At 37.8% G+C, this 24,706-nt stretch overlaps 1 protein-coding gene across 2 annotated transcripts in view; it reads left to right on the plus strand.

The window, feature by feature from the left end:
* The first annotated feature begins 4,546 nt into the window (after positions 1–4,546).
* The window catches only part of fus (fusilli), a 36,068-nt gene continuing 15,908 nt past the window's right edge, over positions 4,547–24,706 (plus strand). Inside the window, exons 1-2 of one of the 2 annotated variants that reach the window (XM_069039297.1) lie at positions 4,547–5,272; positions 22,911–23,283. In XM_069039297.1, the coding sequence (XP_068895398.1) occupies positions 5,123–5,272; positions 22,911–23,283 (523 nt within the window). In that variant the 5' untranslated portion in view covers positions 4,547–5,122. The remainder of the gene's footprint in view (positions 5,273–22,910; positions 23,284–24,706) is intronic. The other variant, XM_069039298.1, reaches the window with a different exon arrangement.

Consider the following 24,706-nt stretch of genomic DNA (forward strand, 5'->3'; position numbering starts at 1 on the left):
CATTTCGAATGTCATTTTGACCCGACTGTCACCACAGACAAACAAACGAATGAACCGAAAGAACCGCAACGTCGGTGCATCGAGTGTGACGTCACCGGGAAATTGCCCGTTTCAGGTGGCCATTAGAGACGCTCGGCCGTAATTATTGTGGTCTTGTTTGTTCGGAAAACTGTCCATTTTTTCAAGCGGTACAGTTGGCGCTAGAAACTTGCGGCTCGCAAACATGGCGGCCATTTTGCATCACTTGGAAAAAATGACACACTTTTGTTGTTGCAAACGTTGGAAACATGATGTGTCATGTACTAATGTGCCCTCTATTTGCCTGTTGGAGAGTGTTGCTGCAAGACAGGTGACTTGCAATCTGGATTACGCGAGTTGCTACATATTGCGGTTGTTCTGACAAATTTGCTCGCCTAAATATGGAGACTTGACAAAATGGCGGAGAAAAGTGATATTAAATTGCGGGGATTAGTTGACCATGGAGAACATGAGTTTGAGGCAATTATGATTTACAAGTACATAATTGAAAAATAATACTCTCGCATGCAGGCAGAAAAATGTTTTGAGTGTTTTATTTACCTATTTTAGTTAACACGCGAGATCCACACAAAATAATTTGGAGGATGGACCGGTCCCGCTCAACCACTTTATTTGACTTCAATTTGATTTTTTTGTTTTTATCGCCGACTCTTTAACCACTTCCTGCTGGCTGTCAGTCGATTGACTTATATCCTTTTAAGCGATTTGACGCGCATTCCTCTTCATTTTCCACACTAAACGCCGCAACATTTTTTCCCTCATCTTATAAATAATGTATAACTAGCATCAATTCATTGTCTGTAATTTTCTCCGAGCATTTATTAATTATTTCTTGATTGCCTGGAACGGGTTGACGGTTGTCATTTCCGGTTTTTGTAACAGTACAACAGCAATGTCATCACAAAATTACACCATTACGGCTAAAATCTGACAATCTTTCAGTCGTCGGTCCACGTGAGGTTAAGCATAATTGGCACTTTAAGACTACTTAAGAAAATCAACGGGAAACAAATGAGACTGCTGGGGATATCTACCAATGTGCCTGACTGCACTATGTGATTACATTCATCACAAAATGATTGCTTTCCTGGTGTGAAAATTTTCGTGAGGGAATTGGAATCCATGCTAACAGTTGGGAGTTGGAGTCGGACTACACGCCATTAGAAAGTCTCCAGTAATTCATTCCGAGAAAGTAATTTTCATAAAATCTGTTCGAACTTAAGAACACATTAAACTACAAGAACCTAATACGTAATTAGGAGTGGTTCTAATGTAACTGTAGTTAATTGGGCAGCAAGAATTCGTTTAATCGAAATTTAACTAAATCTGGAATTGGTGTCTAGACGTGGCCAAGTCAGTATTGCCAATGGTGGCAGACCGACATCTCTATCTCTCCTCTTTTGATCAGGAGAAAAGTGCACGGTGCTCGTTTTCTTGGAAAGCTGCTGGTTGGATAGTCCTGCATTACTATCGCTGAAGAATAGAAGGTCCTATTTACTTTTGGGCGCCCTTCTGCAAGAACTAATTCCTTGCAAAGACCTTCCCTGATCACCTATGCATCAATTCTGATAAATTCTATGAAAACTTGTTTCAATTAGGGTAGAATGTGATCATTTATTTATTGTAGATCTTTTTTTGTTATTAAAAAAATGGCTCGCTGCGAATTCACATTTAAAACTAAAATCGTGATCTACAGTTTATAGTTTAGACCGGGAAGTAAAATCTATTAATTGAGCTATAATTTCCGCTGATCACTTTAAACCATTAAATTTCAATGCACCTCATCTGGGGGGAAATCCGCTAAATTGGCAACACTGAGCTCAAGCCTGTAGTTAAATCTATCGAATCGAATTGTCACGTTGCCAAGTCAAACTTTGAGCTCTTTGCTTACAAAATTGTGAAACTATCGGGTGTTCATTTAAATTTCCGGTCAAGTTGGCCTTGAAGAGTCGATTGTGAAAGCGCCACTCGTGTAAAAACACAAACAACAGTAAGATTTAAACAGCTGATCCGTAATCCGCAGTGCGTTCACAATCGACTCTTCAGCGCCAACTTTGACCGGAAATTTAAATGAACACCCGTTATAATGGCATTGATGTAATGAGTGGAGATTTTAGAACAATTAAAAATTCGAAAAATGTTTGCTTCTACTAAAATGTCTGAAATATTTTAAGATCCGACAAGTATCCACCAACTTTGAAAAAAATCTATAAATCGGACAAGTTTCGGCAAACTGACAAGAAGGCCATAAATTTAAATGTATTTATGGGCGAATTTCCAAAGTGCGGAGGCTTTACAGCAGATACCTTTACAACAGGTACTCTTGCAGCAGGTACCTACTAAATACATGAAAATAAAAATCTTCTCGGAACTTTATTCTAAACAAGATAACTGTTTTATGCTCAGAGCTAAGTTGTTCTAAGTACCTAGTCCAGTGTTTCCAACTGGTACCAAAAAAAGACCAATCACGAGATAAATGTTGTATACTTTCAACGAATAGGTACAACGTTGAACAAGTTTATAATTACAGCGCGACGCATTAAACGATTTTTGTTTAATTTAAAGTAAAAAATTCTCCTTCAAATTCAAGGTTCGTCTCAAATCCTTTATTAATATTCAGTAACATTTTTGTTTTTCAGTAACCAAGTAGTAGTGGGTATGCATACATTATTGTGGTGAGGACCACGACTAAAAGCAATGGTACTACTGGAGTCCTTCCTTTGTAAAACAGTAAACAAAATATTGTGACAGAGTTTTAATAAACAAACAATGTGGGCGATTTTTTTGAATGTCCGAAACCACAAAGCGAAAACGAACAACACATAAAATTTGACTTCACTCACAGCTGTGATATTTTTGGGAAAACTATTCCAGACGTAAAAATAAAAATAGAACAAGTTTTATCAGGGTTGATTTGGCGCACGAGTCCCAAGTGTAGGAAACGAGCCGTAGGGGAGTTTTGTATGGGACGAGTGCGCCAATGCCCTTATAAAACGAGTTTATGTTATTTTTTAAAATTTGCACTCTTGTTTTAATTTTTAAATAAAAAAATTAAACTTTCAAATTCTAGGGAATTTTGTATTCATTGGTAATTCAAGGTAACGGATGCAACTACATCTGCAATAGAAGTTTGAACATTAATATTGGAAGTTTTTTGGTGTAAATGACAATAATACACTGAAATATTGATAAACATTTTCTTAGAGATCTATTAAAGTACGAGTGCTTTAATAGATAGCCATAAACGACTCCAAATTGAATACAATAATAGACCTATTAGAGACGCAAATTCTAAAAACATATTTTTTATACTCATATTAAACCCCAGTTCTGGAATATTTGTAAAATTTTTTGATCAAGACTTTTATTAGTGCTAAAAGAATACTTAGATAATGTAGTAACACTTTCAAATACCATCCAATCTTCTTCTTCAGAAGCATTCTGCGTCTCACAAAACCACTATGCAATACAATACAGTTGGTGCAAAAAAAACGGGAAGTGGATACATTTTCACAATTTATTTTATAATGTGAAAACTTCTTCAAAATTCAATGACATTTTTAAAAATTATTTGACAGGTACTGTCAAGTAGACAATTAATTGACAAATGGACAAAACCAAATTTACATGAGGAAAATTTTCGTTTCCCGTTTTTTTTTTTTGCAACCAACTGTACAATATTTTTGCGGTTGTAATAAATTTGGGTGTATAAATATTGTCTGATCCAGGGCTTAGGTGTCTCGGTTTCGTCCATTGTAAACCACGTGTTCTGCTATCTTAAGTGTACTCTTAGGCAACTGATTAACTGTGTTTCAGAAAGATTAAATAAAAAATGAAGAAAATATATTTGTTTCCTCAATTCCCTCACATTTATAACAATTTACCAACAAGCTGATCCGAAAAGAGGACGTGAAAGGCAAAAAATAACGATATTTGACGGTCTCGACATGTGAATTCAACGCCAGATTTACGTGTTATTATTGAGACGGTAATTCTGTTACTTACGGACGTAATTCAACGATTCGGTCCTAGAGAGAGCACCGTGGGGCACGAAACGACAAATTTGCTTGGTTTGCGTCAAAACGTGAACCATTTTGAACGCACCTGAAGTGTCACAATTTGACTTTTCTCGAACAAACAATAGCGAATAGTTCCGGTGCCAACTTACAGGATGCAAAGTCACCGTTGGGCTCGCAAATTGGTTCGAAACGAGTCGAATGGCTTCGAAATTGCCATTTCGGTCTGAATTTCGCAAATAAACCGTTTCGACATGTGAAATTAGGTTATGTAGGGTCGCCTCACCGCACGTCGTCCGACACGTCAAATGCGTCTATCACCTGGACAAAATGGCAGCGATCGATTCGATTTTGTCGATCCATCGATCTGAGGCCTTTGATGTCGTCGGATAAAGGAGTAAAATGTGCAAGGAACATGCGGCGACCGTACGAATTATCTAATTATATAACCATAGAATAAGCGACTCGGATCCAGTTACCTTGCGTTAGACTGTACATACCCTTCTCCACGATTGGTGCACGGCTCAGGTAGAACCAGTCTACGCGGCCCCTTCATACGTGCACGGCAAAATTGAGGCTACGAGTTACCTGGACGACAAAATACTCGAAAAGTTGCAAGTTCGGCGGCTGTTGTGCCCGTCGATAGTGTGTTAGACCGCGAACGTCGTCGTCGGCCCCTCAGTGTACGGCACCGCCGCACCGCGTGCACCCACCGCCCCCGACTACCTGTTGAACACGTCGAAATTTCGTGCAGAAAGTGAACCGCCGCCCCAGCGAGCAGTGACAGTGTCGGTTGGCTACAGCGGGACGATCAAAACGACGAAGTGGTCGCGATTTCGCGTCGAGCACGGCCGCAACAGCCCAGCCCCAGGTGGCGGCGCGACGTCGCACGCCCCCCGCGACAAGGCCGGCACATCCGCCGCCTCCACGCCAGATCCGCACGGGGCCGAACGGTTAATTTGCCCGAAATCCAACAGGTGTCACGTGGCAAGATGTCGGGCAGTTGTTTATAATCCGTTTCGCCAACATGAGGTGTTGTTGTTGACGCCGTCTTCGAGAGGAACCAGATGAGCATCAAAGGCCTCAACATGATCGGGCCCCACCATGTATGCGTGCTGTACGTGGCCACCGCCGGGCTGCAGGGCTCACTCATGGGCTCCGACGAACAGGAGATCGTCCTCCTCATCTATGTCATCGTGGACGTCGTCCAGAACAAGGTAAGCGCCCCGCGAGAAGCTCCTCGCGTCACGGCTGTTTATTTGGAACCAGTGCACAACAACGTGTTGTTGGATTGTCCTTACGCAACCAGGGGATGGGGCCCCTCCGCGCCTTGCAACAAAGAACCTCCAACGGACAAATTAATTAGCGCTTAATGAGAGATTCGCTAATTATCGTCGGGCCAAAGTGGCGGCTTATCGCCCTGCCTAATCTGCTGTTTACACTCCGTGAATTGGCCTAAGATCGGTAAATTTTATCGAGTGGTGCACACTTTGATCGCACCTCCAGTTGCCAACTCTCTGATTAAATCAAAATTAAAAGTACACAGTACCGTCGTAGCTTCTAGAAATTTCTTCCTCTCTGCAAATTGATGATGAAGCTAATTTTGTTTTAATGAGACCTTTTTGGGGAACATGTTTTGAATTACATAACTCAAAACAAGAGTGTATACACTGGAAAATCCATTTGTGAACTGACATAACAAGACGAGAAAAATGTTAATTGACATTTTAATGTCATCCTTGATTGGATCTTCAAGATTTTCTAATTCTCGTGTTTTTTGAGTGACGAATCACGATTTTTATATTATTCTTCCTCAAGTAGGTACGGTTGGACAACCCCCAAAAAAATTTTCACTCTACGATGGGGAACAATAGGGTTTATATGGGTTATAATCTTGTTCGACGAGGAATATTGTAACTAGAACTACAGGTTTGACCATTTTATTATTTATTCCTTAGAAAAGATTTCAAATGGTAACTACTCAGGTAGTTTCTCTTCATCTTTGAATTTTGGTCCACAAGAAAGACTTTTTTACTTTCAAGAATAGCTCTATCGTTCAAGACTTTTCTTGTGATGTATTTAGTGAAGATAATAATAATAATTTTATGTGCCCAGCGAGCTAAGAGAACGTAAAGAACTTGTAATAAAATAATGTTGATTAAATTGTATTAATTTATAATATGTTAAAATAAAAAAATTATGATCAAGAAAAGACGGTTGCACTCGTTAACGCCAATTACGAGAGTCATAATTCATTTTTAAATTCACTGGAAAAAGTAAATTGCAATATTTGTTTTATTTGTGTTATCTTCTTCGCAACTGTTATATAATATAAATCCGGTGAATTTGGAGGCCACCAGCAAACACAACTGTTGAGTTATCTTAATAGGTGTTATTAAAAATTTTTTCCACTTGGGAGGCCGTGCCCTATCACTCTGTCACATTATGTTGTCCTTAAATACCTGGTTTTGGTTATAAATTTTATCGTCCCATTAATACGGTGTTCCTTGAAGTTAACATTACTGAAGAGATAACTCTTCAGCAATCTCCTTCTATTGTCGGTGCACACCTTGAAAAAATTCTCAAAGTAACACGTCCCAATAAATGTTTGGTTTGCGAATTGTCCTCATTAATGAATTTTCAAGTTTTAAAAGGAGAGTAGGTTTTAAAATAAAGATCTTGGTTTAAAAGCATTTATTTTTATGAAAAACAGAATAAAATTTTGACAGATGTAAACATAAATAATGTGATTATAATATAAACAACTAATCTAAAAAATCAAGATAATTATTTGTTTCTGAATTATCTCTGAAAGTCAATGTTGTGTATTTGGTTTTTGTTTTGCAATATGGTGATATCAGAAAAATTTTGAGAACCGGATAATACAATTAATGCTTTTTATGGTACGTTTTTTCCGTAAAAGATAAATTATCGCTGAAGCCGATAAAATCTGGCAAAAAGTCAGTTTTTCGCTGCAAGATGTGTCAGTTTTTTCAAGCAACAAAGAAAACGCATAAATAATGTCGTGGAACTTGGCTCGTTTTAACGAGGGCCCAGAGTTTCATTTCTAAGCAATTTATGTAAAAAATGGTCGTCTTCGATTAATATTAATGGTGTGACTTGCAACAACGTGGAGTGGGCCAAAGGTCGTCATTATCGACATTGTCGTCGACTTCTTCGAACAAAAGTAGTTACTTGTATGACAAGGAAGGAAATGACACTTCAGACGTCTTTAGAAAAAATCGTCAAATCTTAAAACAATTTTTTTCAAAATTAAAGCACACTTGCCGGTGCCGAGTTTGCACTTTACAAACAATTCACTAGTGTGTCTTGTTGTCACGAATTCTTGAAAACCAGAGTACGGTGGTGATGTCCCCAAGACATCCAATTTGATTTATTGGTAATAAAAATAAATGACCGAAAGAAATGTCAAAACGGACGTGTCGTTTTGTAATTTTAGTTCACAGAGACGATGATGTGGCAAAAATGACCCTGGGACGCGTACATCGCAGTTTTACGCGCTGCGCGCGTGTGTGTACCCTTCCCACTTATATAAAAAGTAGTGTTGCCAACTCTTTTGGTCCCTAAAGAGAGAGAATTAGATTCTTTGACCCTAAAACGAGGGAAGAAATATTTTCGCTTTGCTTTCTGTTGAAGCAGCGGAGAAAATAATTTCGTAGTTGGGTGAGGTTGTCACCCCGAATCGCTGTTTTGTTGCAAACCGTTGCGAAACGGTGCCGAAAAATTCCCACAAGCTAAATCACCATCCACTCCCATGTCGTCCATCAAATGGGGGCCCGGTTGACAGTGAGCGATTCGCGGATCGAGAACCCCGATGCATGGAGTATTAGATCAGCTCGGAGAACGTTATCGTCGAGCTGAAGGTTCTTGCGTGCGTGCCTCGAAATATTTAGGCAAAGTCTGGAAGGCAAGTCATGAGCAACGCTGTAATTTTTCCCAAATGATAATATTGATTGGTGGTTACGTGAGCCGCCGCGAGACATGACATATTCGCGTTTTTTCCGATCGCGCAGTCAAAACCGTAATCGAGATTCGCCGAGTTTTTTCGAAATTTGCTCTTGAGCTTTCTAATGAAAGTAAGCCGAGTCGAGGTCCCTAAACTGTTTCTTCCCACAAAACGGTGAGACCGAAGAGTCGACGCTTCTTAATCGAGACCAATTACGTCTAATTGGAGACACACGACCCAATTGCGCGAATTCGTGTGATTTACACGAACAAGTGTCGAGAGATAAATTCGTTCGAGAGCTTTCTAATCGCAGTTATGATTTCGTCGCTCCAGGCAAGAATTGGCGAAAGCATCCGGAAGCTCGAAGTCGTCCCCAGGGCCGCTTGGCAACCACCGCAAGAATTTAACGATCTTTTTGGTTGTTATCAGCGTTCTTGACGCAAAAAATCCGGCAGGTCCGTTAGAAAACGCTACAGGACCGCATTCCGCGCGGACACGAAAAGCGAAGAGAAAGTCGCTTTTCCGAGGATCCGTTGCAAAATCCGCGCATTGTTCGAAAAGACCGCAAGTGTGGTTGACCCCGCACGCCTAAAATCCATGTCGCAAGGCGAAGCCAGGTGGAAGTCGCGTCGCAGCTTGATCGGCGCGCGGAAAATGACAGGGCGACTCGACGAGTTTTCGTTTTGGTCTTTTTCCAGGTTCTAACACGGGTTTGTACTTTGCGCGGGGACCAGAATGGTGGCCGAGAATTCGGCGGCCATCTTAACGGGCGATAATTGCATTTTCGACCCGAGCCAAACCAAATAATGAAGTCATTCGAATAATGCATTCCCAAGGACACCGCGAAGAACTAGTTTCGCTATTAATATCATCGAACGCGCGAAAAAAATCGACTAATTGACGTTGGAACGCGCACCGGACGAACGGTTCGCGTTTTCGAAATCCCAACGACGGTTCCACTCCAACTTTCAATTAGATTTTGGGAACCGGTTCTCCGTTAAATAATTTATTAGTCTTAACTGTCCTGGGAGCATTTTTAACAGAGGAAGTATTAGCAGTCCCGCGGCTAATTAGTGTTCGATTTTGAATAATCGCCGAGTTGTCGTGATGGCGGCAGGATGCGACCCGAAACGTCCACGACGTGACGCTCTCCAATTGGTCCCCCGAAACGCCGACAACAACAACACTCCACTTGCCTGAGGAGTGCTCCCAGCTTGTCGAAACCACCTGGTCACGTGATCGCGGGTAATTAGCGCCCGATTAGGGACCCTCCGGGTTGTTTACACGTCGGACTCGTTTGTTTACCGCATCTGATCCGGTTGGTACCGTTTTTTTTTTTTTCGAAATTTTTTCCTCGAGAATTTTCGCGATTCGTCTAATTGCGCAACAATTACGTTCCCTTCTGCTGTTAAGTAATGACTTACTCGAAGCACCTTGGCTGAATAATGACTTCGACCAGTTTGGTCGCTTTTTTCAGTCGCAAAGGTCACTGGAAAAAATTTTCTTTAACGTGGAACGGTCGGCGTCACCCGTCGAATTGTTGCATTCGAAATGACTGACGTCACCGGCGTTTCCTGAATTAATATTCACCGTACGTTTCCCAAACGGGCTGGTTTTTCTCCGCGGCCAACTTTCCAATCGAGATAATTAACGAAATCGGGGGCCGGAAGTGCAGCCCCGGAAGCTCTCACGCACCCCACACCGGTCATAAATAATTGAACAACGCCGCCATGGTGGCGTTGACGCCGCCGTCTGCAACAAGTGTAACTCATGAATTATGGATTCGGTGGGCTTTCTGGCGGAGCGCCCTCTCACGTCATCCGGCTCGAAGGACCGGAGCGGAATGAAAGTCGAGGGAACGGCGTTTTATCGCCGTAAAAATTCTATGGCATTCCCAACGATCTCACCTTCTTGGACTCGAGCAAGTGAACAGGTATCTGTTTGAGTAACTGTTCACGTGCTGAACCCAGTTTGCGAGCGCTAGGACATTCGATGTCATTTAACCCGACGCCCATGGACTTCTTCACCGCAAAACGGGCACGATCGCGTTACGCAACGCGATTTTTCTCGGACGCAATCGATATTTTGCGGGGTTTTTCGACGGGTTTTGACGCCCGAGAGGGGCCGAGGGGGACCTGCACGTGGACATTTGCATAAACAAGAGATTCTACGATTGCTCTCACAAATGCAACTTCACATTTTCTGATGGTTTCCTCGTCTCTTTTGTTTTCCGTGAGAAGTAGTTTTTCCAAAAACGAAACTCAACTGAATTAATCTCGTGTACGCCGCCGAGCTTTAGATAGCGCGTTTCTACATAAATATACATAAAGGAAAGTTCCAACTTGTCCGCTAAAAATATTTACTTCACAACTACAGTTTTTGTCAGTTCGGTTTTTTCGACTACGTTGTTTATTTTTTTTGATACTGATTTAATCGTAAGCTGGACATTAGCATATGTTCTACTTAAATCCATAATTGAAGGTTAAATTTAAATTATTGCCACATTTTGCCGGCGTCTGGTCAATTGTCATGTTTATTTTGCTAGGGATTAATTAGGTATTATAATTGGTGGGCAAAATAAATTAATAATTAACGCAGACGTAAATATCTTTTTATGGAATTGGGGAAAATTGTTACATTTGTTTGTCTTATACGTAAACAAAAATATGCAACTTTTACCAACATAACAAAATTAACATACGGCCAATAAACAAACTTTCGATTTCGTCTATAAAATGTAAAACATATTCTGAAAGTGGTGTAATTAGTCAATTGAATCTTTAATTTTGTTAAGTTGAGTAAAAATCTTGATCAACGAAAATATTATGTAAAAAGTATCGGGTTTTCATTTAAATTTCTTCTCAAACCGACGAGTGGTGCGTTCACAATCGACTCTTCAACGCCAACTTTGAGGAGAAATTTAAATGAACACCCGATATTTGCAATTGACAGAATCTAGTTTGTGGACTGAAATGAAATGACAGTGACACACAAATAGCAAATAATGGCATTTATATTTATATTTTAAAACATTACTGGGACAACAATAATTATTGTCATTGTCATTACTTCGACCACATTTGTTATCTTTTTTTATATATCTTATCGCTGCATAAAAATAAAAATTTGCATATTTACCACAAAGTAAACAATTATGAAATTTTCTGGTTTGGTTAAAACCAGTTAAATTTTAGTTTTTTGAAAACAGATATTTCAAGTTTATTTCGTACTTTTATTGTTTCCAAATTTGCAATTTTTTGTCTCATGAACTACGTATATTTTTTTCGTCTTATTAGTTACATATTACAATATAAAAATAAAAATTTGTAAATTTATTGTACCTTCAAATACAAAAATAAAGAAATTTTTTGGTTTTTGCCAAATAAGTACATATAATCTGTTTCAAAATTAAAAATCCACCAACAGTGCCTTCTACCTCGAAAATACAACCGACAACGTCGCCAACTTTTGTTTTTAGTGTGTCTGCAAGTGTCAGAAAAAAGTGGGGTTATGAAATCAAACTGTTATACAGTCGTTTTGGTCGTAGTTCATCGTGTTTTTTATTCTTATTTTATTATTTTACTCAAAAAGTATGATATGGTAGCTAAAACCTTTTTGTACATAATAATTATTTTGTGTTTTGTAAATAAATTCAACAGTTCAATGTCAAATTTTGGCGGGAGGTTGAGCCAACCCAAAAAAATTAAACTTTTTCTAGGGATTTCTATTTTTCTGCCAACATAATTCAACAGGTGGTGGATTTTTGATTTTGAAACAAATTTGATGTGATTTTTGATTTCTATAAAAAATATTTTTGAAAATTTGTCAAGACAGTGTTTCAGAACTGTAATAACCAAAATTATCCAAAGTTTAATTTGTTTACTAAAAGAAACAAAGATAAAGTAATAACAGTTTACGAATCACCAGGTATAATCAAGCAACATTCTGGTTGGACTAAATGAAATTGTGATTGGTGGGTCTTTGGGGCTTTTTAATTAGTCACTGAAGTAAGTAGAGGTGGTGGATTATATCATGGGCTGTGACCTTGGAATATCTGTGCGAAGGCAAAATCTCTAAACGAAAACTGAATGACGATGTTTTCCGGTCGGTTTGTAGCGCCTACTCGAGACCGAATTCGTCGTTTGCTCAGAAATGACTCATAGCCCATGAGAAAATCCAACACTCTACCAATTTTCATGTTGATATGTTTTGAGAAGGTTTTGGTTCTTTCTAGCAGCTGCAACAGATTTTGAAGTTTCAAATCTGCTATTCCTTTTCTTTTGTCTGGTTAACTTACTCTTGCACTGTCGAGCTTCCAATATATCTGCAAGACAATCTTAACATGGCAGCATTGTGAGCCGCGGGCCAAAATTGTGCATTAATTGATAACTGACGGTCTTCGGACGGTCTTCCAGCATGTTCGCCATTATTGCTAACAATAGTTCATTTAACTGTACGATAAATCCAATCCATTGTTCTCGACCCCAACACTAACTAACGCCAGTTAAATTACGGGACCCAAATCGACAGAAGAACAAAGATAACCCGAGATTTCCCTCGCACCGATTATTTTACAGCGGGTAAAACACCTCTTTACGAGCGCCATAAATCAGTCAGGTGGGCCCTTCCGTCATCTCCATGGATGTGCGTGCCACAAGGAATTTTTCGGGCCGCAGAATTATTCCACGACTTATTAATTATGCTCGTTGTAACTTTTTAAATCGACTTGTTTGTATTAATTAGGTGAAATTCACCGAGTCGTGGCCACAAGTGGTAGATCATTGTTTCTTCAAATCTAATTATCATATGAGTAATTCGAATTTCTTCGCGCAAGGCCAAAGAGCTTAACATTTTCTGAAACAGTTGACATTTAGACGCGATCTTATCACCTTATCGAACAACTTTTTGCGACAATTCGACTTTGCCAGGGCGTGTGCATTTTTCTCCAGTTGAAAGCACACAAGCACTCAATGGGACTTAAATCGGGTGTTCCAACGGTCATCAGTCAGAAATCAGGCTCATTAACACGCCATCACGTGGGCGACAATTAAATTCAGATTTGCACAATTTCCACACCAGATATATCAAAGCTGACAGGTGACATTTGCAAGAGAATTTTTCGACTCTCCTAGACAAAGACCACATGGATAAATCGGTGGCGCACTTGCTCTGCGATTGCGGCGTTTCAGAAGCCTTCCCCATCTGATGACTGTTAATTTACGACCTGGAGGAAGACATTAACATGTTTCTTGCGCGGCGAGGTCCGTTGACACGTTTATTATTTATGAGGCGAGATAATTTCTTCCGAGATGGTCTCGTTCTGGTGCAGATCCGCGAATGCTTTTGGACCTGAAGAAGTGACGACGGCGGAAGAGACAAGTCCTAATGTACGACCGCCATGAAATAGTGAAAGCTGAAATTAAATTAATAATAGTCGTGGTGACCAACTAGCATTTTTTATTCTTAATAATTCGGTGGTGTTGCGTCAGGCGATCTCAGATTTGAGAGCGACATTTATGTTATCTGAAAGGTGAGTTATTTGCGTCGGCGATCGTGCCCCAAGGGTTCATAACTCCTCGCGCCATTAGCCAAAATCGCACTCGATACCGAATTTATGTCCGACACTTATCGCAGAAATTCAAAGACTTGGGACCAGTTCGAGGGAATTATGACCGCGCTGCTGCAGTCACTCAAAGGATTACCATCGACAGTTATGATTTGATAACATAGAATTACGCAGCGGAAATTAATTTGGAGCGTATGTGACATTATTAGAATTCAGTTTGTTGACCTTGACAGAATGTGTGTATCGAGGCGCGAAGAATTTGACTTGGGCAAACAGAATTTGGACGAAAACAAGTGACAAAATCGAATGGTATTGCGATTTTTAGTGTAGGTGACTTGAGTTGGTGTGGATTTCTGTCTGGCCGAGAGAAGATGGCCGATTGTACACGTTTACAGTAGTGGTGACAAACACTTCTGGGTTGTTTACCGCAAGAACTGCCTTCATTAAAATCGAAACTGACTCATGTGTTTTGAAGGAGGTGTAAATCAATTGTTTTTTTTTGGGATTTTTAATTTTTTTAATTAAGGTGGCACCATTTTCCCACATGTTTTCAATGGGGTTCAGATCTGGAGAATGCGAAGGCCAATACGTAACATTGTTTTCATTGAGAAATCTTTCCAACGGGTCGCATCATTTCAAGAGGAACTTTGATCCATCATGTCAGATTATTTTTTTATTTTCTGCCTTGATAAGACAAGACAAGGGTTTGTGTCACTTTTGATGGTTTTTCTTGGTTGAAATTTCGCCAACACACAAATTCTGCCAAGTAACAACTGCAAAACAAATGACTCATTTGAAAAATTATTAACCACGTTTGTGATTTCCTTTATAAGCATTTTTGTTCATTAAGTTTACTAAAATAATAATTATTATTATTTGTACTCATTTAAAAGTTGTTCTACATGGTACATGCTCCAACTACACTGTTTATTATGTTGTTTAGCTTAATGATAAAATACTGATAAGAATCGGTCTAACCAATAATATTTATACAGTGCTGCAATAATTATTACCTATTACGTTGACAGGCAGGTTAAGTAACGTTTAAGAGCTTAATATCTCAAAATAGTAAAATCGTCAATAAAAATAGAAAACCAATTAATGTTGATTTATCGTTAAATCAATGCAAGGCAATTTATTTTAAGGCACTTATGTTGTCATATACTCAGCGACAATAATTTGTTCAGATAGCAATTTTTAATTGAGCTTAAACTTGACTTTCGGTGACGTTGATCACAGGTTTAGGTTGGACAATTTACAAAAAAAGGTTTAGATTTTAGGTTCAGGTTGTGTCAGGTGCAAGTCTTGGGTTTAAAGGTTTTCTAGAATCATATTGTTAGGTTGTGGATCAAATAGGTTCTAATTTAATGTACCTGATTGGTGACAAGATTTAGACGAAAAATTTGGGTTGTAAATTTGAACAGGTTGTTTAGGTTTTTTGTCAGAATGATTTATTGTTACTGGTTCATGGCATTAAACTAGAAAAGCCATGTGAACTTTTTAAGTAAAGGTAAATTAGTTGCAGAGAAAGAAACCTCTAGGAAATATGCTTTAAAACAAGGAAACCGCATTGGTGTATGTTTTATAAAATATGATATACAGGGTGTATATTTAAAATATGCCGAAATTTTACCTACGAGGTTATGGGACAACGTAGAAAACTAAAAGCAGTTAAAAAAAATTTTTCCTCAAAAATTAAATGTCAATTTATTTTTTGACATAGAATTTTTTAAATATTTTTTCCGAGTTCTACATGAAGCCAGTAGCTCGCGGTTAAAGTTTGGCCGGACGTTTACCTAACACCCTGTATATTATATTATATTACTATACGATTTGTAAATGTCAGTATAGAGCTCTGCGACCTAAAAATATTTATAAAATCAATAAAAAAAACACGTTCTATGCTTCGAATCCTAACCTCACACCTCACCTACTTTTAGGTTTAGATTCTTTTAGAAGTTTACCTGGTTAAAGTGCGTCTATCGCTATTTTAAAACGACCTTTTGCTTCCTTCAGTGGTTTATTGCCCGCTAACAAAGATTGTCGTAAAAGTGGTGAGTAACCGACCCTCAATAATCCGTGTTACAGGGTAGGTAAATAATGCCCTAGTAATGAGACCATCATAAACGACCCAAAATGTTAACTAGTGTTTAAAAAGTCGTTTCAAAATATCGGTAGACGCACTTTACATGCGCTTTAGGAGAAGATCACAAAAGATTATCTTGATTTAAAACCGTAGCAGTTTTAATTTTGATCAAGTCAGCATTTTGGGTATTTTAGCAAAACATTTGAAAATATTTTTCAGTTTGAAAATTGATCCTAAGTACAACAGAAAATATAACCTTACAATGAAAACAACCTAACCTAACACAAAGTGTCAATTTCCTTTAGGGAATTTAGTTATCACCAAGGTACTGGCAACAAAAACACTAGGTGGTCATAGTCAACTCGGTCCCAAAAAGATCGTGAATACAGCTAAGAATTATTTTTGTCTTAGGTCAAGCTAAAATTTTGCAAAATCTAGTTGAATTCAATCACGAATAAAATCAATTATTCTAAAAAATTTACCCTCTGAAGTTAAAACAAGAATAAAGAGTGATCACAAATTTGAAAAATTTTGGTCAGAATGACAGTTAGAATCATTTCAGTATTGTCTTTTAGAGAATTTAATTATTCTAATGGGGATTGTGGAATATTGTTCGAAAAGTTTGATAAACTTGGAGAATTATTCCGCTCCAAATAAATTTAAAATTCAAGAGCTGTAAAAGAAAGTGTATTTATTTATTTGTTTGTTTATTTATTTGTTCATTTCAAATGCAACACAAAATACGAAGTTTCCAAATTATACACAACAATAACAATAATAATAATAAATATAAACCTTTCACGAGAACAGCTCTTGATTTTTTAACCTAACGTTGGAATAAAAGTAAAAATTGTATATTATGCAACAAGTTTTATAAACGACACTTTAGACACGAGTTTTATGTTAGGCACGAGCGAAGCGTAGCGGAGCGAGTGTTTAATAAACGAGTAACGAGTGTCTAGAGAAGTTTATAAAACTTACTTTTTCTACGACCAAATAAACAAATGAAACAAGCAACTTTTTTATTAAAAGTTAATTTAAACGTACAAACTAAATGAACATACCAAATAGGAAAACTTTTAATGATTGAGACAAATTTAGTGGATTGGCACTCCCGAATAATTGCTAAGCCTAGTCATTGGACTCATTGGTCAAAGAGTTGTCTGTTGATTCTCTTTCTAGGTTAAGATTCTAGAAATAAAGGGACACAATTTCATTTATTTTGACTTTTGAACTGTCATATTTGAATTTGACAATCAAGTGCACCAACATAAAATCGTAAATGTGTTGCCAAACGAACAAAAACAAAAAATCAATCATTAAAAGTCACTCGGTATTAAAGTGTAACGTGCACACTGCCAGAACAATTCAAGTTGGCTTTTTAACAGGTTCACTTGTTTTTTAATTACCTGAAGACAACAATCTTGCATTCACGGATGAAAAGACGTCATGTCGATTGATTTGCTAGTCGACCGCTTTTTGCGTCGATCTTTGTAATTAATACACTTTGTAGAACAGCGAATTCAAAGAAGTGCATCAAGTACTGTAAAAAGTTGCAAGACTAGACCACCCAATACAATCTTCTTTTGACACGACTCAACGTGCAAAATCCACAAAAATATATTTACCAACAACCGTTCTACCATTAGCAACGACCGTTTAAAAAATTGTGGTCAAGCAGGTCGAGGTTTTCGTCTTTTTTTACGCTTTGACATTTTCTCCAACATAACCCCACTTTGATCTTCATTTTATTGGCAATTAAATCATTCAAAACACAAAAGAAATCATTAACGCTGAGTAGAGACGTTTGACAGCTGCGGAAACAAAAGCACCACCCACTTGACGAAATTTTTTGAACGCTCTTTACAAAGTTGGAACCGATGATTTTTATTTTGTGGTACTTATCTGCGCTTAGATAATTTGATGTGACGAAAACTACACAACAATGACAGATAGCTTATCTCTAAAACGAAATTGTAAGATTGGACAAATAACAGTTTAAACTCTACAGCAGATAACGTGATTTCTAAACCAGTAAGCACATTTCTATTCAAATTTGAATTTTCTGATTGTAATGTGGTTTCGTAGTGTTATCTACAAAGTGTGACATAATTTCGAGCCCCACATTTCGGAGATGCAGACCTACATTCGATAAAAATTATTTGCTTTATACTAAATTATCTCAGGTCAAAGATCTCACATTGTCATCATCTGATGAGTAATATTAACATAATAATTATTAAAATGAGTAAGAGATAACGTCAAATCTCTCACGTCAACGATTTTTTGCAACGGTACAGCGTGTTAAGATTTGTTGTTGGTCGATTCTGCATTTTTGAAATTTCGCTCGTCATCATCAAACGAGCCAGCCATTTCCTTTCCGTTTTCACCTCGTTAATAAATGAATGCCTGCGTATTACACACAAAAAGGACACAAAACGGATATCCTCTCCCCTTCAATTAAATCCGGCGATTGCGCCACGTACCCCTCGCAGAGTCCACAGAAACTCTCACAGTCCACGACCTAACTGTAATTATGTTTATTACGGTTTGGGAAAAAATCGGCCAGTCATGGCTGAATTAAAATCGGTCATTACCAATCTAACTGTAAAATCATTGCAAAACCGAGAATTTTATTTGTAAGAGTGTTGTGGCGATTCTCACGTGACGAAACCCGAGCCACCGCTGTGATTCCCACAGAGCGAATCGAAGAATTGTTCCTGCTGCGTGGCAGGAGCGACTCCGGTACTGATTCGGAAAAAGTGCGCGCAGCAGGAGCGATTTGGGTGTTTCCCCTTGACATCGCGTCGCTTCTTCATTGTCTCGATAAACACACGGCGAAGACGTCCTTGACTCTCGAAATGACTGTATTTTCAGCGTTACATAATTTGTTTGTTTTCGTCGGTTTAACTTCGTTTGTTAAACACAGTGTAGCCGAAGAAGAATCGCCGTAATCATAAGGATTTAAGTGCAGGACATCGGTAATGATGTCTTTCCTCTGTCGGAGCGGGCCGCGATATCGGTGCGAGAGGAAGTATCACGAATCACGAGTGATTTTAATGACCGATCAGGTTGGAAGTCGCGATGGCATAACTTGCAAACTAAATATTGGACGACAAATACATAGTCGGAATAAAAAGTGACGGCGGGTGCGATTGATGTGCCATTACGCAATCGAGACGACGGTTTTTGTCTAATGCAATTTAATTGTTTTCGATAGCGTAATTGTCCGTTATAAATGGGGTGATAATAATTAACGTCTTTACAACCAATTTATCAACGAGAAACTCGTTTTACTTGTGCCTCTTTTTTCATCGGGTCCAAGGCTTTCCTACATTTAAATGACTCTAACAATTACAATACTTTTTTTCACGACCATAATCGATGATGAAAATATTAATAAAGGTGATAATTCATCGAAGAGCCATTTTTAATGAGGCAGAATGACGGGTAATTTGCTTCAAACTCAAATTAAAAGTGTCCTTTTGAACTCTGCTTGCTTTAATGGACAACGCAATTTGAACGTTCAATAGGTCAGAAGGTTATTTTTATCTATGTACCTACGTACAGTCTATAGCGCAGAGGTCGTTTGACTGAAAGAAATTTTATTCAAAAAATTTTCAGTCAGATTACCAACAACCAGAATTTTTTTAACAATTTTTTGAACAATTCTGACCTGAAAATCTCTGTTAAAAATGAATGTCTTTGTGGAAGTTGAAGGTATCAGGTATCTTTGACAAAATATTTATGAATTAGAAAACTTTTCAAGCTATCTGTGCAACTTGCATGAAAATAATTATGCGAATTTTAAAAGCTTCAATAAAATTGGAATTTGATTAGGACTGAAGTTTAATCGAATTACACTGTAAATAAATGTATGAAAAATTACAAATTTTGCATGAAGGTGCTTAGGTATATCGCGCGTTCAAATGAAATTCTGGGCTGAGTAGGCGTTGGAAAAATTAAACCGTTCGGAACAGTGTAAAGTTTGAATTTCCCGCCGTTTGACACGGAAGACATTTGTTTATGTTTAATCGGGACATAACTGAACATGTTTGTTTTCAGCAAAGGGTGCCCTTAGATATTTGCTTCGAGAATAGGAGTCGTTAAGTTATTCTATTTTTAATGTAAAACATTGCAAAGAGGGAAAAAAAGAATGATTTTTTTGGCTTTAAATTGTAGGTTAGCTGTTAATATACTCCAATTAATCTACACTTTAAAAAAGCACAACAATTGACGGTTTCCAACGCCTTCCCAACCCAGGATTTTATTTGAACGCGCGATATAAAATAAAATTGAGAAACTTTTTTGGGTATCTTGGAAATTATTTGAATATCAAAATTTGAAGATTTTGTCTCTCCTGAAGAGAGAATTTTGTCGAAGGTACAGTAACAAGACGTATACTGTTTTTCTTTTGGTTTTCCTCTTTTGTCAATTGTATTTCACTATTTCTCAAAAGTATTTCATATTTACGTCACTTCGGCATTTAATAGAGATAGGAAATAGTTTTGGGAAATAGTGAAACACAATTGACAAAAGAGGAAAACCAAAAGAAAATCACTGTAATTTTTTTATCGGATACATTTTTCAATTTCACGAAAACTTTTTGCTTTAATAACAATTTAACGAGTTGAATTTGGGCATTTTTATTTGGTTAGGCCCGAGAGCTTTAGCTCGGGTTTAACCTTTGAATAAAAATGCCCAAATATCCACTCGTAAAATTGTCTAAAGCAAAATTGTTTAAGTGAAAATTGGGAAATTTTTCAGATAAAAAAATTAGGTCGTGTTATTTTTCGCAAGATTAATTCCAGAACACAAACTTTAACGTTAATTATTTATTTATAATACCTACAGTTACTAACAACACAATTATTAAAAACACTTTGAGAATCTGACAGGAGTAGCCTGCAATTTTAGTCACTTTTGACAGATGACAGAGTAGTAGGACGTTTTTATCGGGATAAACATTTTTGATTGGATGGAAGCAAGCGCTCTGATTGGCTGAACACGCACGCTTAATTTATGTGGGAATTAATCACAAATAATAATAACATATGAAGACATTCTGACGTGGATACCTTGTAAAAAGTGGACGTAATGCAAAAAAAAGTTAACACAAACAGTGCTTTCAAAGGAATTACCATTACTTGATAGAAATATACCTGGTGATAAAATAAAATCTGGCCTTGACGCCGTGCATTCTAGTAAAATTATAATACCTAAGTAGATATTGCCGGCACGTTATAGTTGTGGATTGGGAGACTTGTCGTTAAGTTGGCACTACGAGGAAAAATAACTAGGCGGGCTTATAAGGTATGTATTTGGAATTTATGACAGATTTCTCACTAACGTACAGTTCAATCATAATTTGTACGCGACCTTGACTTTGACACATTTAAAACGTTTTTACTATGTGTATGTATTGATAAAAACTTTTTTATTTTTAAAATTTGAGTCAAAGGATTAAAATTTGGAAAAACTGACGAATATTTTTTCCCGAGCCGATTTGAACTTTGGCAAGAACTTGTTGTTACATCATATTGAAAAATGTGTCTATTTTAGGCGTCTAAAATTCGGCAAAATGTACCTAATTAAATTTAAAAAAAAATTATACTTAGGTATTAGGATATTAAGCATTTTTTTCATACATTTTTGGGCGTTTAAAATGTGCAATTGGTTATGCGAATATTAAAAATGAAGATCTTTATGTCATCGTGGACCCGACTGCTATTTGGAAAAATTCAAGTTCAATTAAAAAAAATTGATTGATTTAATTTTTTGTAGATTTAAGAAAGTTATAATTTGCATCAACAATGGTACAAAAATGAAAAGATTTTATTTTATTTGTTTGTTTGAATGTTACTTACTTAAAAAAAAATGTTATAAGTCAAAGCGTACAAATCAAAAAGACGATCTCCGCTTGTCAACAATAAAAAAAAAAAGAGCTGTTCCACGACACATTTTTTGGAACGCTCGTTATAATTATCTGAACGTTGCATTTGAAACATTTCTCCATCTTCGTCTCGAATATCAGTTTCTAATTAAAATAAAAAAGATTCTTATTTGTTATCATTCCACAATGTCATATTTGGAACAATTTCCAAAAGAATTAAATATGTAGAAAGAAAAACCTCTTCCTCTTGTAATGTTAAATCCGGCAGTTTGACAGGAGAATAACTCATTGGATTACCGGATAGTGAAAGATTTTTTTATTCTAGAAAAATATTACGTAACTTATGGTTATTAAAATCAGTAGAAATTAAGAATTTTACATAATATCGGGCGTTCAAATGGAATCCTGGGCTGGGAAGCGTTGGAAACCGTCAATTGCTTAGTTTTTTTAAAGTGTAAATTGACAGTTGTAATTAGAGCATGTTGACAAATTGACAATTAACCTAAAATTTATAAACAAAAAATCTTTCTGTGTTTTTTTCTTTCTTTGCAATGTTTTAAAACATTAAAAAATAGAATAAAGCTAGTGTGACACGATAGATGCTAAATTTCACAGAAAATTCTGTAAAAATGACAAAGACAGACTATGAATCCTGATCGTTCATTGGTCCTGATCGAGGGTCTCTCTCATTTTCTAACAAATTTTCTACAAAATTTAGCATCGTGTCAAACTAGCTTAACTAAGGATTCCTGTTTTTGAAGCAAAAGTCTAAGAGCATTCTTTGCTGAAAACAAACATGTTGAATCATATGTCCATTAACAAATGTCATTCGTGTCAAACGGCGGGAAATTCAAACTTTACACTTTTCCAAATTGTTTACTTTTTTCAACGCCGACTCAGTCCAGGTTTTCATTTGAACGCCTGATATATGAAAATTCTTTTTTTATCAATTTTCGAAAACAACAAGGACGATTTAGCTTTATAAATTGATTTACATATTTTTGTTAGGATTTAACACAAAGTAACTTGACGTTTGTATTCTGCGTAAAAATCACAAGTTTACTTAGATATCCTTCTAGATAGTACGTCAATTTTTTACTACGGAATAATATTTTTTTTGTAAAAACCTGAATCATAAAACAGTAAAAAAGTCGATTTTCAACTTTCGTCGATGCTATTAGTCTTTTTGCTCGTGAAAAAGTACCGTTTGAAACGTATCAATTTTTACACAACCTCCAATCAACAGCCACACACCACGAACTCTAACGATTTTTCCGAAATGTGCATAAAACCACCGTCACCGCTGCCTCCAACAACATTGCATATTTGTCCGGTTGTTGCAGATTGTGGGCGTGCAGCAGTACCCAATCAGGCCGCAAACCGCCGACATCAACGAAAATATCCTATCGGAACAGCTCACATCTGAATCGGTGTTGACCGACGAACTCATAAAGTCGACCGGAAGGCAGCTGGAGGACGCCCTCAACGAGTTCGACGCGTACTGCAGCAGCCTACACGTGGACCCGCACAGCGCCGGCTTCAGGTTGGTGACGGACGGACAACTCCCGCTGAGGCAATGTCTCTACCCGGAAGCCTGCAGGAAGGAAATAGATCTGCCGCGGTACTACAGCACGTTCCACGACCTCCGGAAAGAAGTGGCCAGGTTCACGAGGAAGACGGACGAGCTGCCCCAGAGCGTCCCCGACATGCTAGAATGTATCCTTTTGACAAAGAGACGTGATGGCGATCAAACGGCGACGCGAGCGGACTTCCGCTGGTTCCACGCTTTTAAAACAGAGAACCGCGCCGGCTCTAGAATTCGTAAAGAGTTAATGGTTATAATGACCCGTGGGTACGGTGTGGGCATGCCTTTCTAAAATATTTACGAAACCGATCCGTTCATTTATTATTTATAGTTCTGTTAATTGCCGTAGATGATTTGCCTCTGTAGCGAAACAATCGCGACTCGTGTTTATGCTCTGGCAGAGACACAGAGCCGGCGAAAAATCCCCGATCTCGGTGTGCCGTGGTCGTCGCATAAATTAGCTCCACCCACCGCGTTTCGATGGTTGCCAATTGAATCGTTGCCACGGCGATCAAATTTAAACAACAAACCACTCCAAAGTGACACGACCCAGAAGATCTCCGCTCTCGCCCCAAAAGTGATTTGTTTTGCTCCGGAACCGTCAACAAGATTGACGTCACTGACGGATTCGTGGAATTTTTGCGATTTTTCTTAGTTTCTCTGAAAGCTGAAGCGGATGACCTGAAAAGTGTCACAGCTGACGTTTACCGCGAGGGATCCGAGGCGGTTTATGCAGGGGACCAGTTCCAGCTGGAAACGGCTCCGTTCGCGAAATAAATTAATAAAATTAGCGGCTTTTAAGAATGTCGATGCGAAAACGTCACAAGAAGTTTAATATCGCATGGCAAAAAGTCGCGATTTTAATTTTTAATTAAGCCAAGTTGGAAGCATGTAATTTAGATGAGATCATGCCAGGTCTTGATGTGATTTTTAAATTATTCCCAGGTTGATCTGACGGTGCAGTTGACATTTAGATTGAACTTGATAAAAAGAAGTCGAGCCGAAAGTGGAAGTTCCAGATATTTGGGGTTTCGGAATGGCGACCCAAAAATATTTTGCACGTCAAATAAATTTTAGTAAAATGTTTACAATGTTTTAAGGACGTGTAAAAGCAATGTAGGGACCTATTGGCTGATTCAAAATGATTGTGGCCAAGTACCTATGGCAACTATGTACGAAAATTTATGTGGCAACTGTGTGGGTAGGGTAGAGTTGATATTTCTTTGACAGTTCATAGTCGCGCAATTTTGAAAACTGTCAAATCAATGTGTAATGATATCAAAAAAATCAAATGCACGCTTATGAAATGTCATACAAATGACAACTCTACCTCATCCACACAGTTGCCACATAAATTTTCGTACATAGTTGCCATACTTGGCCACAATCATTTTGAATCACCCAATATTTTAAAAAAGAAGAAAAGTGCTTAACATTGTTTTGATGAGTTTAAAGTAAGTAGGCAGGTTGGCAATTCATTGCTAAAGTGTCATAGCTGACTGATTTTTTTTTACATTAGACGAGACTAAAATTCAGTAAATTCATTTATGAAAA

The sequence above is a fragment of the Tenebrio molitor genome, chromosome 2 (assembly GCF_963966145.1).
Source record: "Tenebrio molitor chromosome 2, icTenMoli1.1, whole genome shotgun sequence".
Taxonomy (NCBI): Eukaryota; Metazoa; Arthropoda; class Insecta; order Coleoptera; family Tenebrionidae; genus Tenebrio; species Tenebrio molitor.